General features: G+C 45.8%; 1 protein-coding gene across 1 annotated transcript in view; it reads left to right on the forward strand.

Moving 5' to 3' along the window:
- The window catches only part of LPCAT2 (lysophosphatidylcholine acyltransferase 2), a 1,163,987-nt gene that overhangs the window by 256,090 nt on the left and 893,922 nt on the right, over window positions 1–13,975 (forward strand). Inside the window, exon 3 of the mRNA XM_069639642.1 lies at window positions 237–454. Coding sequence (XP_069495743.1) covers window positions 237–454 — 218 coding nt within the window. The remainder of the gene's footprint in view (window positions 1–236; window positions 455–13,975) is intronic.

Consider the following 13,975-nt stretch of genomic DNA (forward strand, 5'->3'; position numbering starts at 1 on the left):
TAGGCACAATTTCCTATGATTTTATCAAAATATTTCTCATTTTAACTTTTAACATCAGTTATGCTTAGCTCTGAGAATTGACCTTTTCCAATTTTTTAAAACATAACTTTGTCGTTTTTCCCACATGAATATGTGTTGCAGTAAATAAAATAAGAATAGCTTTTTTGATTACTGAAACATGTTTGCAATTTTGAAAAACTGAAATTTCCTTTTTTTCTTTTCTTTTGGTATTGTAGGAAGATAGTTCAGAATATCATTGGATCTTTCGGCCGTTGTTTATTTTTTTTAATGGGCTTTTTTGTTAAAGTGAAAGGACAACTTGCAACTCCAGTGGAAGCACCGATTATTGCTGTAGCTCCTCATTCCACTTTCTTTGATGCCGTAGCATGCATTGTAGCTGGATTGCCTTCAACTGTATCGAGGTCTGAAAACGTTTCTGCCCCATTGTTTGGTAGTAAGTATTTATTTCCGTATTTTTCTTTTCGCTATGTATTCATCCAAATGCAGACTGTGTTCTGCATTGAAGACATACTAACTGTTATTTCGAAACGAGGAGCCTTCCAACAAAAATCCCTTCATGAAATACCAGCTTATCTCAATACCCGAACCAAAACTAGCAAATTCAATTCTCCGCCTAAGGTTAAACCTATGGCCAGTTAAGTCTAAACTTGCATCATACAAACCAACTATTATGCTTGATCCATCATGCAGATTTTGTAAATGTTTAAGTGCTAACGAAACTCTTTGCCATCTCATTACAGAATGTACAGCCTTAGTGCAATTCAGAACTGAGACCTATTATAAACATCTTTGTGAATTCAAAACTCTAACCATAGAGAGTATGTGGTCATACATTTTTTATGCAAGAAGAGTTTCTATAAATATAACAACAATGAATTTTCTATTAGCGCTAAATCTTACTAACAATGAAAGTATTCAAGACATGCAAGCACCATAGGGTACCAACTATACTTTTTTTTTTTTTAAATATATTTTTATTTTGTTTTAAGTGAAAACAGTATAAACAAACTTGTGACATTATACACAATAAGCCAATAAACACTTAACAAAACACAACACTACACTCCCCCCCCTCCCCCCCAAGAGCTCATCCACAGGGTAGTTCCGTATCGACCTGGTGTGGCCGGGTGACTTCCTCCTCCGAGGCAGTAGGTTCTCCTCGTACCCCAAACAGACCAGTGACTAATGACCTCCAGGCTACTAGGTTGCCCACATCCTCCTCCCCGCATTTACTGCATGCCTCTTGCCAGACCATGGTTTCGGCTTCCGCCCATTTTTGGAGATCCCTCCACCACATCTCTATCCTAGGTTTGTAGCATTGCTTCCAGTTCATAGCTATCCTCCTCTTAGCGAGTATATACGCTAGGTCTCTCAGTTTCCCCAGATGTCTGGTGTTCTTCGGTCTGGAGAACCCCCCTAGAAGGCAAGCCCAGGTCGTGTCGATGCTTATCGGGACCCCTTTGTCAGCCAACTTCTGTGACACTTCTCTCCAGAAGACTTCGATTACTGGGCAGGACCAGAACATATGCGTCATGTCCGCGTCCTCCTCGTTACATTTCGGGCATGCCTGCCTGCCCGAGTTCGCAAACTTAGCTATTCTCTTGGGGGTCATATACGCTCTGTGTGTGATATATAGTTGGATTTGCTGTAATCTTGCATTTCTGGACACTTTTTTATGATATCCCAGAGCCCGTTCCCACATCCCATCAGTCATCTGAACCCCCACCTCCATTTCCCATTCTAGTCTCAAGTCTGTCAAGTCCTTTCCCACTCGGGACATCACCACCTCATACAATCTGGAGATCTCGTGTCCGCCCTCTGATATGTCATATATTGTATCAATCAGGCCGTCCGGATCCTCCGCTAACACCGTCTCAGGCCAAGATTTTCGGATAATCCGTACCAACCTGAGGTATGTAACGTATTGGCCCCCATGTAACCCAGCTTCTTCTTCTAAGTCTGCAAAATCCTTGATGGCCCCATCTTGCCATATATCTCCTAACGTGGCCAACCCAACCGGTTCCCAGTACATTCTGATCATTTTTCTAAGTTGACCATCCCTCGCAGTCAAGGCAACCAGTGGCACCTGCGGCGAACACGGATCCGGGCTTTCCAGTAGCCGGCATGCTCTACGCCACATTTTCCACCCAAGTAACAGCATACCAGGGCAAAGATTTAAGTCTTGTCTAGGGACCCAGATGATCTCCTTCAAATAAAACGGGGTGCAATCTGTCCCAACCAACCTGGACTCGGGAGATTCCTCATCAGAGAGCCACTGTGTAACATATTGCAATTGGCTCGCTACATAATAGGCCTCAAAATGTGGTAATTTAATCCCTCCTTTATCGTAGAAGTTTTGTAGCTTCCACAGCGCCACTCGGTTGCGAGTGCCGTGCCATAGGAAGTCCCTGCACATACTGTCGAGTTTGGTAAAGAACTTCCTAGCTATTAAGTATGGTATGTTGTTGAAGAAATGCAGCAGTCTAGGCAAGACAACCATTTTAAGCAACGCCCCTCGCCCTATCATCGCTAGCGGCAGCTTTTCCCAAAATCGCATAGACGCACGGATTTTATCCACAGAAACCTCGGTGTTATGCAGATGTTCGTTTCCCACAGTGTGATATATGTCTATTCCGAGGTATCGGAAGGACTCGGCTGCCCAAGGCACGGGCAATACCGGTAAGCGTTCCGTGGGGACCCTCGAATAGTACCCTAGGGGGAACATGCTCGACTTGCCAGGATTAACCGCTATGCCGGACAATTCGGCATACTTCTGCATGACCTCCAAAACATACTGGAGGTTCTCTTCCGGATACTTTAGGTACAGCAGCAAGTCATCGGCATATAAGGATATCAAATGGCTCTTTCCTCCCACGTCGATGCCCACCAGGTCATATTGCTGTCTAAGATATACCGCTAAGGGTTCCAATGCCAATATGTATAACATCGGGGACCAAGGACATCCCTGCCTAGTACCCCTACTTAGGTGCCACTTATCGGATATCACTGATCCCGTACGCACCCTAGCCGTTGGCTGGCTATACAGTAGTCTCGCCCATCTGATATAGCCTGGCCCAAACCCATATTCCCTCAGGACCGCAAACAGCCACGGCCACCTCACCGAATCAAACGCCTTAACTGCGTCTAGGGAGATCACTGCCATTTCCTCATCTCTTCTGTTCCCTTCTTCTATCACTCGGTGGAGCCGCCTGTGGTTATGAGTTATATTCCTGCCAGGGACATAACCTGTCTGATCCGAGTGTATCAGTCTGCCGATGACCTTGCGCAGCCTATCCGCCAAGACCGCTGTCAGGATCTTACTGTCTTGGTTCAACATCGACAGCGGTCTGTACGATCCACAGTGTTGTCTCGGCTTGTTAGGCTTGGGTAGTGGTACGATCAGCGCTTCTCTGAGCGTGTCTGGCAATCGGCCTCCCTCGAATGATTCGTTATACATCTCCAGCATAGGGGGGAGTATCTCTGCGCTATACGTTTTGTAGAACTCACTCGGGAGTCCATCAGTGCCCGGGGTCTTGCAAGTAGGCAGCCGTTTCACCACCTCTTCCAGTTCATCTAGCGTAATGGGGCCATCTAACTCCTCCCTTTCCTCTGCACTAATCCTGGGCAGTTCTATATCTTCCAGTGTGTCCCTGATTTTATCCAGATTGTCTTCCCCTTTGTCCTCATACAGCGCTTTATAATAATCTAAGAAAGCAGCGTTAACCTCTTCCTGAGTGTGAGCCTCCTCTCCGTCTTCCCTTTCTATCATCATGACCGGGGCCCTGGGGGTTTCCCTCTTATAAAGCCATGCCAGTAGGCGACCAGTTTTGTCACCTCCTGCATGTTGCCTCTCCACGTATTTCCTGTAATTGAGGTCACAAAGCCGCTCCCAAAGCTCTGAGCATCGTTGTTGTAATTCGAGTACTAGGTCTGTGTCCCCTCCTCCCTCTGGTACATTCACGCTCCAATTCTTTCTCCACTTTCTCCAGCTCAGCTAAAACCCCCCCCTGAAGGCCCTTTGATTTAGAAATAGCGTTGCCCCTCACTACCACCTTGAAGGCCTCCCAAAGTGTACCAGCCGAATCCACACTGCCCGTGTTCTCCTCAAAATACCTTGTAATCGTCTCTCTAATATCTTCTCTAAAGACCGGGTCTCTGTGCGCCTCCGCCCGAAGGCGCCATGTTGGAATCCGCCCTCTGGGGCGGCCATATTGCCAGGCCATCACCAAGGGCGAATGGTCCGACAGGACCCTCGCTCTGTATTCAACCTGTATAGTTGTTATCGCCACTTCTGGCGTAACAAAGAAGTAATCTAGTCTCGTGTGCAACTGTTGAGGGGCCGAATAATGAGAGTACTGCAAGGCCGTGGGGTGTTTCAATCTCCAGACATCTTCTAGTCCATAGTCGTCTAATAGTACCCGTAGAGCCCTGGCCGCTGGGGTGGGCCTGTCTACTTTACTGTCGGACCTATCTATCTTGGGGTCAAGAACACAGTTAAAGTCCCCCCCCCCAGATGATCGGTTCCCCTGCGCACGGGCCCAGGCGTGTACATAGAGTCCTGAAGTATACAGCAGTATTCTGATTGGGGGCATATGTATTAATAATACTCAGTCCTCTGTTCTCAATCAGTACCCTCAGTATTACCAGCCTACCCTCCGTGTCTACCTCCTCTCGTACAATTCTGAGTGGGACATGCGGGGCCACCCAGATCAGCACACCTCTGGCATAGGCCGAGTACGGGGAGCCCACCACTGTACCACCCCATTTTTTCTTTACAAGGTCTAGTTTATGTTGGGCCAGGTGCGTTTCTTGTAGTAGGGCAATGTCGATCTTCTGTCGTTTAAGATACAACATGACTTTATTTCTTTTCAGGTAATTATTGAGGCCTCGGACGTTCCAGGTGGCAATCTTGAGGTCACCCATGGCAGCTATGTGTCTTCCCACCCCACTTACGGGAACCTCCAGCGGTTCTCATGACACAGAAGGCGTCCCACTGCAGCCACTCCGCGAATAAGCTCATTCCCAAACTAACCACACACACAACCAAACTCCAACCCCCTTTCCCCTCCCTCTCCCACCCTCCCCCCAACACCACACACCCCAACTGTTGCCCAGCTTCAACAAAAGAGCTCAGGCACCCCCACATCTGGTTCCGCAAACACCGGTCCGTGCACGGAGCCCAGTAGGGTGAGGTCGCCCTAATGGCCACCTAACCTAAGCTATTGTGGGGAGAGAGTATCGCTCCATGGGGCTCCCGTTCAATGATAATCTCAATGTTTGTGACAAACAGTACAACCAACTGACCTTCCATACCGAAGGTTCCGAACCGACTATAATCAAGTCTCAGGGTCCATGAGTCGCGCCATCTTGCGACGCCATTTTACGTCTTCCGCAGCTCCTCCGAGTCCTTCTGGGGCCGGTCCGCCGATTCTTGAGGGCACCCCTGTGCGTCGAGCCACTCCATGGCGTCCTCTGGGGTCTCGAAAAATAAAGTTTTATGCGCCTGTATGACCTTCAGTTTTGCAGGGTAAAGCAACATATATTTGTAACCTGCCTCCCTCAGCCTCCGTTTCACAGTCCCAAAGTTCATGCGGCTCCGCTGCACAGCTAGGGTGTAATCCGGATACGCCGTGATGTTTGCTGCTCCTCTCTTGATCGTGCCTCCTTTTCGAAAATGTTCTAATATTCTTTCCCGATCACGATAGTTAAGAATTTTGGCAATGATGGGTCTGGGCGGGTTTCCGGGAGGCGGCCTCCTCGTTAGGGCTCTATGTGCTCTCTCCACTGCGAAGCCTTGGGATAAGGCCCCTCCGGATATCTCTTGCAGCAACATGGTCTCAACAAAGTCAGTAGGGTCACGGCCCTCCGTCCCCTCCGGTAGGCCCACAATGCGGATATTGTTGCGACGGGCCCGTCCTTCCGCCTCCTCCACTCTACTTTCCAGGTTGCCCACCCTTTGGATTAGGGCGTGCAGTTTTGCCTTGTGGGTGGCACAGCCCGCCGTATTCGGGCCAACTTCTTTTTCCAGGGACTCTGTGCGCTCCGCCAGAACCCTAACGTCTTGTCTCAGTAGATTGACGTCCTCCTGGACCTCCCCAACTTTGAGGTCCAATGCCGTTTTTAATTCAGAGACAGCCAGTTCTAATTTCGACTCCCAGGCCGCTCTCAGGTCCGCAATCGCTGCTAGGATTTCTTGGTTAGAGCTCGAAGTCGTCGCGCTACCCACGGCCGGTGCATCCTTATTCTTGGTGGCGTCCGGGCCCGGGGACGTTTTGGTGAAGTCATCCAGCGTGGGCTGTTTCGCCTTAGGTCGCACTACCTTACTGGACATGGTTCTGAGGATGTGCAGGTCTACCGAATGATGAGTGGGCGCACTGCACGCTGACCTGGTTAGGTCTTCCCGCAACTCTTTTCAATCCCGTCTCGGGCCTATGTCGGCCATTTTGAGTCGCCCTTTGTTCTCAGCGTCTCTCGACTTTTCTTCTCCGATCTTAGCCGTCGTAGCTGCTATGACCTCCAAAAGTTCACAGTACTTCGGTAGCACCTTCACACGCTGGCATGCATATCGTCGGTATTCAATAAGCAGTCGTACTGCACTGATTTGCCCGGATCGGTTCAGGATCTCGGGAGCTCCGCTGGAACGCGTCCTCCTACATGGCTCTCGTAGCCACGCCCCCGGGTACCAACTATACTTAATCGTTTTTTAATCTTAGTGATGATTTTATACAGATTTTATATTGTGTCATGGGAAAAACGGTTATAATGATTGCACAGAATGCCATCTTAACTCTTGATTTTACCATAGATTTGAGCAAATTATTAATGTTAGCATTCTCATCATAACTATGTATAATTCCAAATTATTCAACTCGTGGTTAGAAAGACAATGTATATTTATTGGAAACTGTGAAATGATTTATTGTATGAATCAACCATCAAAGTGTATAAAATAGTAGTTTAACTTTGAGGCTAAGTCATAATTCTTTAAATAGCATACACATGAAGCATACAGAATTGCGAACTGTCAAGAATGAAATAATAAGTAAAGAAATTAAGAAAATAGTATGTATGTCAATGTTGAAAAAGTTGTAATGATTTCAATCAGGCGACGCACACCTTGGTCTCGGCCTAGTATTTAGTGCACAACTGAGATGCTTTTATCCTTATTTTATGCAGATTCAATTTGAGATGGTACACAACTCGTACAACACCCCCTTTTCTAATACCCTGGGTCACAATGGACCATGAATCGGTCTGGTTGGTGAAATACAATATTTGTTTATTCATTTTAAAATTCAAAAGAAATCCTACAATTTTTAATATGGGGCAGCAATCACCAATGGGGTTATAATTACAATGAGAATGTCAGCAATGCACTTGGTTTAACCTTCTAGGCGAACATATACAAAAACACCAGGGAATATGAGCACATTTTGATTTAGGAAAGATGGCACCCAAGTTAGGATTTTCCCCTGCAATGTTCCCTCAACCCACAAATAATCAATTCTGAGTGGATATACAGAAGCAGCAGGTAATCGGGAATAAGAGGCAGGAAACGGAATCAAAATCTGACCTTTCCTCCCCAAATAAGAGGGAATTTAAACCCCTTGCAATGTTATGAAATGACACTTGGAAATTGACAAATAAATAATTAATGTGTGTTAAAACCTTGAAACAAATACAATTCCTCACTAAAGCAACAATGCAAAGATACTAACAAGACTATTGTTGAAGAGGAACACAGTAAGCACCAAGGTTGATTCACAAGGTCAACCTTACCACCCCAATGCTCAACCCTAACAATAAAATATATGGAAATGAGTTGGATTACTCGAAATATAACTAAGGGATTACAGTTTACACCAGACAAGAATGCGAAGAGAGATGGCGCCAGCATTAGAATCAAGGGCAGGGTTGCACAGATAATTCTGACAGTTTTAACAAGTTATCAGGATAGGGACAGGATGGCTTAGAGTGTGGGATAAGGACAAATGCAAGACAAGATACACTATGGCTTTCTATGGGGTTGGGATTATACTTACAGTCCACTTTTAGTTTGGGATATTTGGACCGTCAACAGGTTCTGGTCGCTACACGGCAGGGCGCTTGATAAAGGACAGCTGGGCAAGGTCGGGTCACTGGATGGTAATTCTGGTCGCTGGATGGCAGAGGTACTGCTGGATGCAGTTAGTGGGCAGGAGTTAGTGGGCAACAATTAGTGGTACCAGGATGCTTCCCAAAGAATACCACATCTTTCTCCCTTTGGTTATTTGGTATTTTAGAATTGAGGCCTTGCTGGAAGGGTCAGCAATTCTTAGGCCTTGTAGTGGGAATCTGGACTCAGCAGGATGTATGGAACAGGAACGCTGGCGCAGGAAGAGTGTCTGTCTAGAGTCTTGTCAGCGACTCTTATTTATATTGCATAGTGACATCATCAAAGTATATAGCTGGGCATGCCTAACTAAGCACACCTCTAACCGACTGGATTGGTCAGGGGTGCTAGTCTGTGCCTGGCTCTCAACTGGTTGGATTTCAGGATAACATGTCAGATTTATGATGCAAATTTTACAATGTTCAAAAATCTCCCACAGTTACTTTAGCTAAATCCGATTTTGCCACAAATGGTACATTTCTACAGTTGAAGTCTCTTAGCAACTTATATAAACAGGTTGCATATTTTATGTAGAGCATTCCACTCCAACTCTGAAATCTGTGAGACATTGTTTCGCCCTTCTAATACTTTTTGGTCATTTTGAGTATGAAGGATTTGGCCTAAAATTCCGTAACTTTATGCGTGTGTGTGGATTATCATAAGGGAGGTAAGTATGAAAACTTGCAATGGCATCATGGATACTTTTCTTATAATCCCCCATTATTTGCCATTTCTGTTCCCAAGGTGTCAGTGAATTCTACAAGGTCTTAAATGAAAGCCCATAAAATCATATTTCAACTGTTACATTTTCACATTTTTTAAAAAGTGCTGCTGCAGAGATAAGTCTTTAAAGTTTATTTATAAAATAGTCTCTGGAAGCAAATGGCAGTCCTTTGTCACTGGACCATTTTATTTTCTTCATCTGCCACCAACTGTCAATTCCTCCAGAGCTAGGTGGGGGTTTCCCAGCTTGACTGAAGGTTTGGTGCCCCTTTCACACTTCCTTGTCCTGGGAGTTCCATGGTCAGGGGGTTCAGCCCAGACCAGATTCTGTCCAACCTAATAATTATCACTGGGGTGTTAGTATCTGCTGAGAGGTTATGGCGGTTCCCTTTCTTTGGGGGAAGCCTTAGCTCTGCCAACTGGAATAACCTGTTTTTAAGAGCTTGCAAAATCCTGCCAATGTGGTTTAAACCCTTTATTTTCTTATATTTGGTCCTGAATTGAAACATTCTGTGGAATAAAATAGCCCATGTGTGTATTTCCACCAGCAACAACCCCCTTATTATTTTTTTTAATTTGGGTTTTAACCAAATTTGATTTTTTTCAGTTACTTTTTTCATTTTAAAGAAAGAAATGGAAATTAAGAAAATGAGCAATGCTATCAAATCTAATTAAATACAGATCATTACTCATTAATAAATACCATTGTTAACAAACTCCTTGACATTTCTAGGTAATGGTAGGATTTCATTCAACAGTTGTACTTTTTAAAACCGAGATTTTCCTCCTTTACTTTGCAAAGCCCATTTTTTTACACGTGAGGTGCAAGCTGGCATTTATTTTTAAATTCAGTTTTGCATCTCCATCAGATTCCCACACTGTTTTGCAGCCATAGTTATTTTCTTGTAAGCCAGAGTTTTGTTTCAATCATAGATGCATTGAAATTTTCATGGCCCGGATAGCTGGAGTTCCTTTGAACTACTGATCTTTGATACTTTGTGAAGAAAATGAACACGTTTCCCTGTGTGGGTAAAAGTGAAGTTCCTTCGTTGATTTTTCACACAGTTGGTTTGACAGGGCCTGTCAATTAGAAATCATGCTTGGTTTTGTTGAAGCACAATGGGATATACTGGGCATAGCAGGGCCTTATTAATAACAGTAGTTTAAGGGAGAAAAGATTAAAATAGCATCAGTAGCATTATTTTAAAGGTGAAAAAGTTTCCTTTTTTATGGAGATTTTGGGCTGGCAGCAAAGCAACGCTGCTTTTTCACTTTATTCCATTTGTATATGTCAGAACACACTGGCACGCTCCCTCAGTGTGTCCCCTTGTTCCATCCTGCCCAATGTGTGCTTGGCAAGATGGTGCAGCCATCTTTTGTTGCTGCAAAACACAGTTTTGAGGCCTTAGAGCTCACAGAAGCCAGCGCAGCTATTTTGCTGTTTCTGCTGAAATGCAGCTTTGTGATGTGGGGAAGCACAGCTGAGTTGGGTCTGGTACCTTTGGCTATTGTACAAGTAGAACCTGCCTCCTACTTGTTATTCCTTTTTGGTTGTTTTTAAATCATATTGAGTCTTCATACCCTGTGCCGATCTTTCCAGCTTCCGCTTAGCGTACGCAAAAGCATGTTGAAAGTGTTTTCTTAGATTCTCAACATACTCATGACTTTTGGAGGCGTTTATCAGTGTCTGCTCTAGTGTTCTATAGGACAGATGCTGAGGTAGCACCATCCTTCGTCCAATCATCATCTCAAATGGAGACATCTTAGTTGCAGAAGAAGGTGTAGATCTGGTGGCCATCAGGACAAGCGGTAATCGGATGTCGCAACATGGCCCAGAGTCTGCCACAAACATTTTTAGAATGCTCATAATGGTTTTATTGTACCTCTCAACTCCACCACTAGAGGACTGGCGGTATGCAATGTGACGTTTCTTTTTTACCCCAAGTATCTCCCACATCTTTGTCATCACTTCGCTGGTGAAGTGACTTCCTTGGTCTGACTCAATCCTTTGGGGAAGGTCAAAACGCAAGAAGATATGGTTGATCTTCAGGGTAGCTGCTGTTTCTGTCTTGCAATTTGGGACCGGAAGACATTCCATCCATTTGGTAAACAATTTTACGGTTAACATGTACTTATTCCCCCTAGAGGAGCGAATCACGGGCCCGATGAATTCTACTTGTAAATCTGACCAGGGCAGTGTCATCCCCCTCTTCTGGAGGGGAGCTCGGTGTGTGAGTGATGTTGGCTGAAATTGTGCACACACTAGACACCCCTTCAAGTATTGGTCGAGCTCTTGCCCCATGTGTGGCCAGTATGCAACCTCCTGCAAGATTTCTAAAGTAGTGTGAAACCCTCGATGACCGGCTGTGGCCGCGTCATGGGCGTGACTTAGCATCAGGCTTCGGAAAGAGGTAGGGACCATCCACTGGTCACAGCCAGATATGGATCTCCTTACCAACAAACCATCTTGGATTCGGGACATTTTTGGACATTTCATCAACAGCCTGTGGTCCTCTTTCCCAATGTAATCGGTATTTGTCAGGGGAAAGTTCTCAGGGTCCTCAATGTTTGGTTAAAATTTACCAATGATTGGATCCCCTTTTTGTGCCGTGATTAAATCAGCATCTGGGGTCTCCTTACTCCACAGGGCAGTTGAGAGTTCTTTGTGAACATTTGTCTGGGACCTCGTGATAGCAGTGACCTGGATTTCCCCCAACAGGGACTCGATCTCAAGGAGATCCCCATGGATGGCTCTGGTTTTGGCCAACTGATCAGCCAGGTTGTTTCCAGTTTTGTGTGGACCCTCTATTCTGGAATGACCCTTGATCTTCTTCCAATAGATGGTCATCCCACTAGAGGTGACCAGATTATCAATATTTTGGATTAGCTTGCCATGTTTCAGCGGTTTGTTAGTAGCACACATCATGCCTCTGGTTTTCCAATTTACCAGGTTCTCCACGAACCCGTTAGAAATAATCAGAATCGCTGATTATGACCAGTTCGTGGAGTTGGTGTTGGATGGCAGTGAGGATGGCCTGATGAACCACAATCAACTCCGACACCTGCCTACTGCAGGGACTGATTTTGTACCCAGCAGCGGGTTCCTGGGCATCATTCACCTATGCATTCCCAACGCCGGCCACCAGTTCCTTTTCCCCGTTGTCAACATGGTAGGAGCACCTGTCCACATAAACTGTGGGCATTCCCTTGCACTTGTCTTCTTCATAGACTTTGTGCGGGTAATTCAGGTACGCCTCTGTTCTCCTGGGTTTTAAGACTTTCGTCCTCAAGACAGTTTTCTCTGGCACAATCATGCAAGTCAGCCAGAACTTGCACGAGGGGACTCTTCTTGTTTTGGCCATATCTGACCTCCACAGGAAAGCTTTGCATTGACAGAATACAGGAAGTAATTCTGGAATTACTCACATTTCCGGCCCGGATTATGTCACTTTGGAGTTATTGCAAAGGCTGGTGTGGAGTCTCCACTATGATGTGATCCCCCTGGATGAACGGGCTGTAATTATTCAATGCCCACACCGTTGCCAGGAGTGCCTTCTCACAATCGTTGAATTTTTACTCCACAGAGGATAAAGTCTTGCTTGCATAGGAGATACCTTTATTGACCTTGTCATGCTTTTGATATAACACTGCTGTCAAGCATGTATTCGAGAACCCTGTCTCCAAGAAGAACTCCCTGTTTTTGACAGGGTGAGCTAGACAAGGTGCATGTGAGAGGCTTCTTTTGAGTTGCTTTACTGCCTTGGCTTGTTCTGGACCCCACTCACACTTGACCCCCCCTTCTCTACAGATAGATCAGGGGTCTTGTGATCTCTGCGTAATCCTCAATGAACTTCCTACTGTAATTAGTCAGTCCAAGGAGGCTTCTTAGCTCTCGCAGAGTTGTGGGGTTTAAGTTTTAGGAGTGCTTCCACTTTCTTCTCCTGAGGACAGAGACCCTCAGGAGTTATTTCATGTCCCAAGAAGTTGACCCGGGTTCTACACCACTGTGCCTTTTGGAAGGATAGTTTTGCTCCGGCAACCACTGTGTCCGTACATAATGGATTTCGGCTATGTGTTCCTCCACAGTTGAGCTTTTTATCAGGACATCATCCACATAGGCCAGGTTACCCCTTTCACCCAAGTCAGGCATGGCCTTATGTAGGAAGATGTTGAATTTGTTGCCGGAGTTGATGTATCCGAACGGAGTTCGGGTCCACGTGTACTGCTGCCCCTGGAGGTAAAGGCCAGCTTTTATTGGTCCTCCCTACTGACCGGCACGGTCCAGTACCCATTGTTCAGATCAATGGCACTGTATACCTTTGACCCATGGAACTGGGCCAACCCTTGGTCAATATATGGGAGAGGCCATAGGGGACATATGGACCCGTTTATTCAGCTCCCTCAGGTCAGCACAGTCTCTCCACTTGCCGTTCGGTTTTAAAATCCCCAGCACCGGATTATTAAAGGTGCTGTGGACTGGACAAATGATGCCACGGGACTCAAGGTTTTTGAGGATTTCCGTTAGGGACTCCATGGATGCGAGAGACAAGCGGTATTGCTTCACAAACACTGGAGTCATTCCAGAGTCCGTGGGAATGGTTGTTGTATGGATTTCAGTGCGACCACCGTCATGCGAGTCCACTGCAAAGAGATCTTGAAAATCTAAGAACACCTGTTTCAACCTTTGTTTTTGCTCCGGAGTCTCACAGGCATCAGCTAGGTTGACCCGCTCTTCAACCATTTGCCTGAAGCCTGGAAAGACTTCTGGTTTTGCTATCTCAGCAGCCTCCTCCAGCTGGGTGGAGAGGTCCATGGTAAGTGTATTGACCTGGACAGAGGGTTTCAGGTAGGAGAGGCTGTCATTGTGGACCTGGAAGATCACCTCATCCTGCCTGATGTCACAGGTCGCCTCTTCCTCACCGTAAGGGCAGGAAGTGTAAACCAGGAAATTCCCCCTTTGCCGGGTCAAGATACTGTCTGGTGGTAAGTCATTGTCGCTATTATTGTCAAAATAGTCATTGGGGATTGCTCCTATCAGTTAATTTCCTAGATCCATGGAAAAATGTCGGTCATCAACCC

Source organism: Ambystoma mexicanum, chromosome 1q (genome assembly GCF_040938575.1).
Source record: "Ambystoma mexicanum isolate Mex_15411 chromosome 1q, UKY_AmexF1_1, whole genome shotgun sequence".
Lineage (NCBI taxonomy): Eukaryota > Metazoa > Chordata > Amphibia > Caudata > Ambystomatidae > Ambystoma > Ambystoma mexicanum.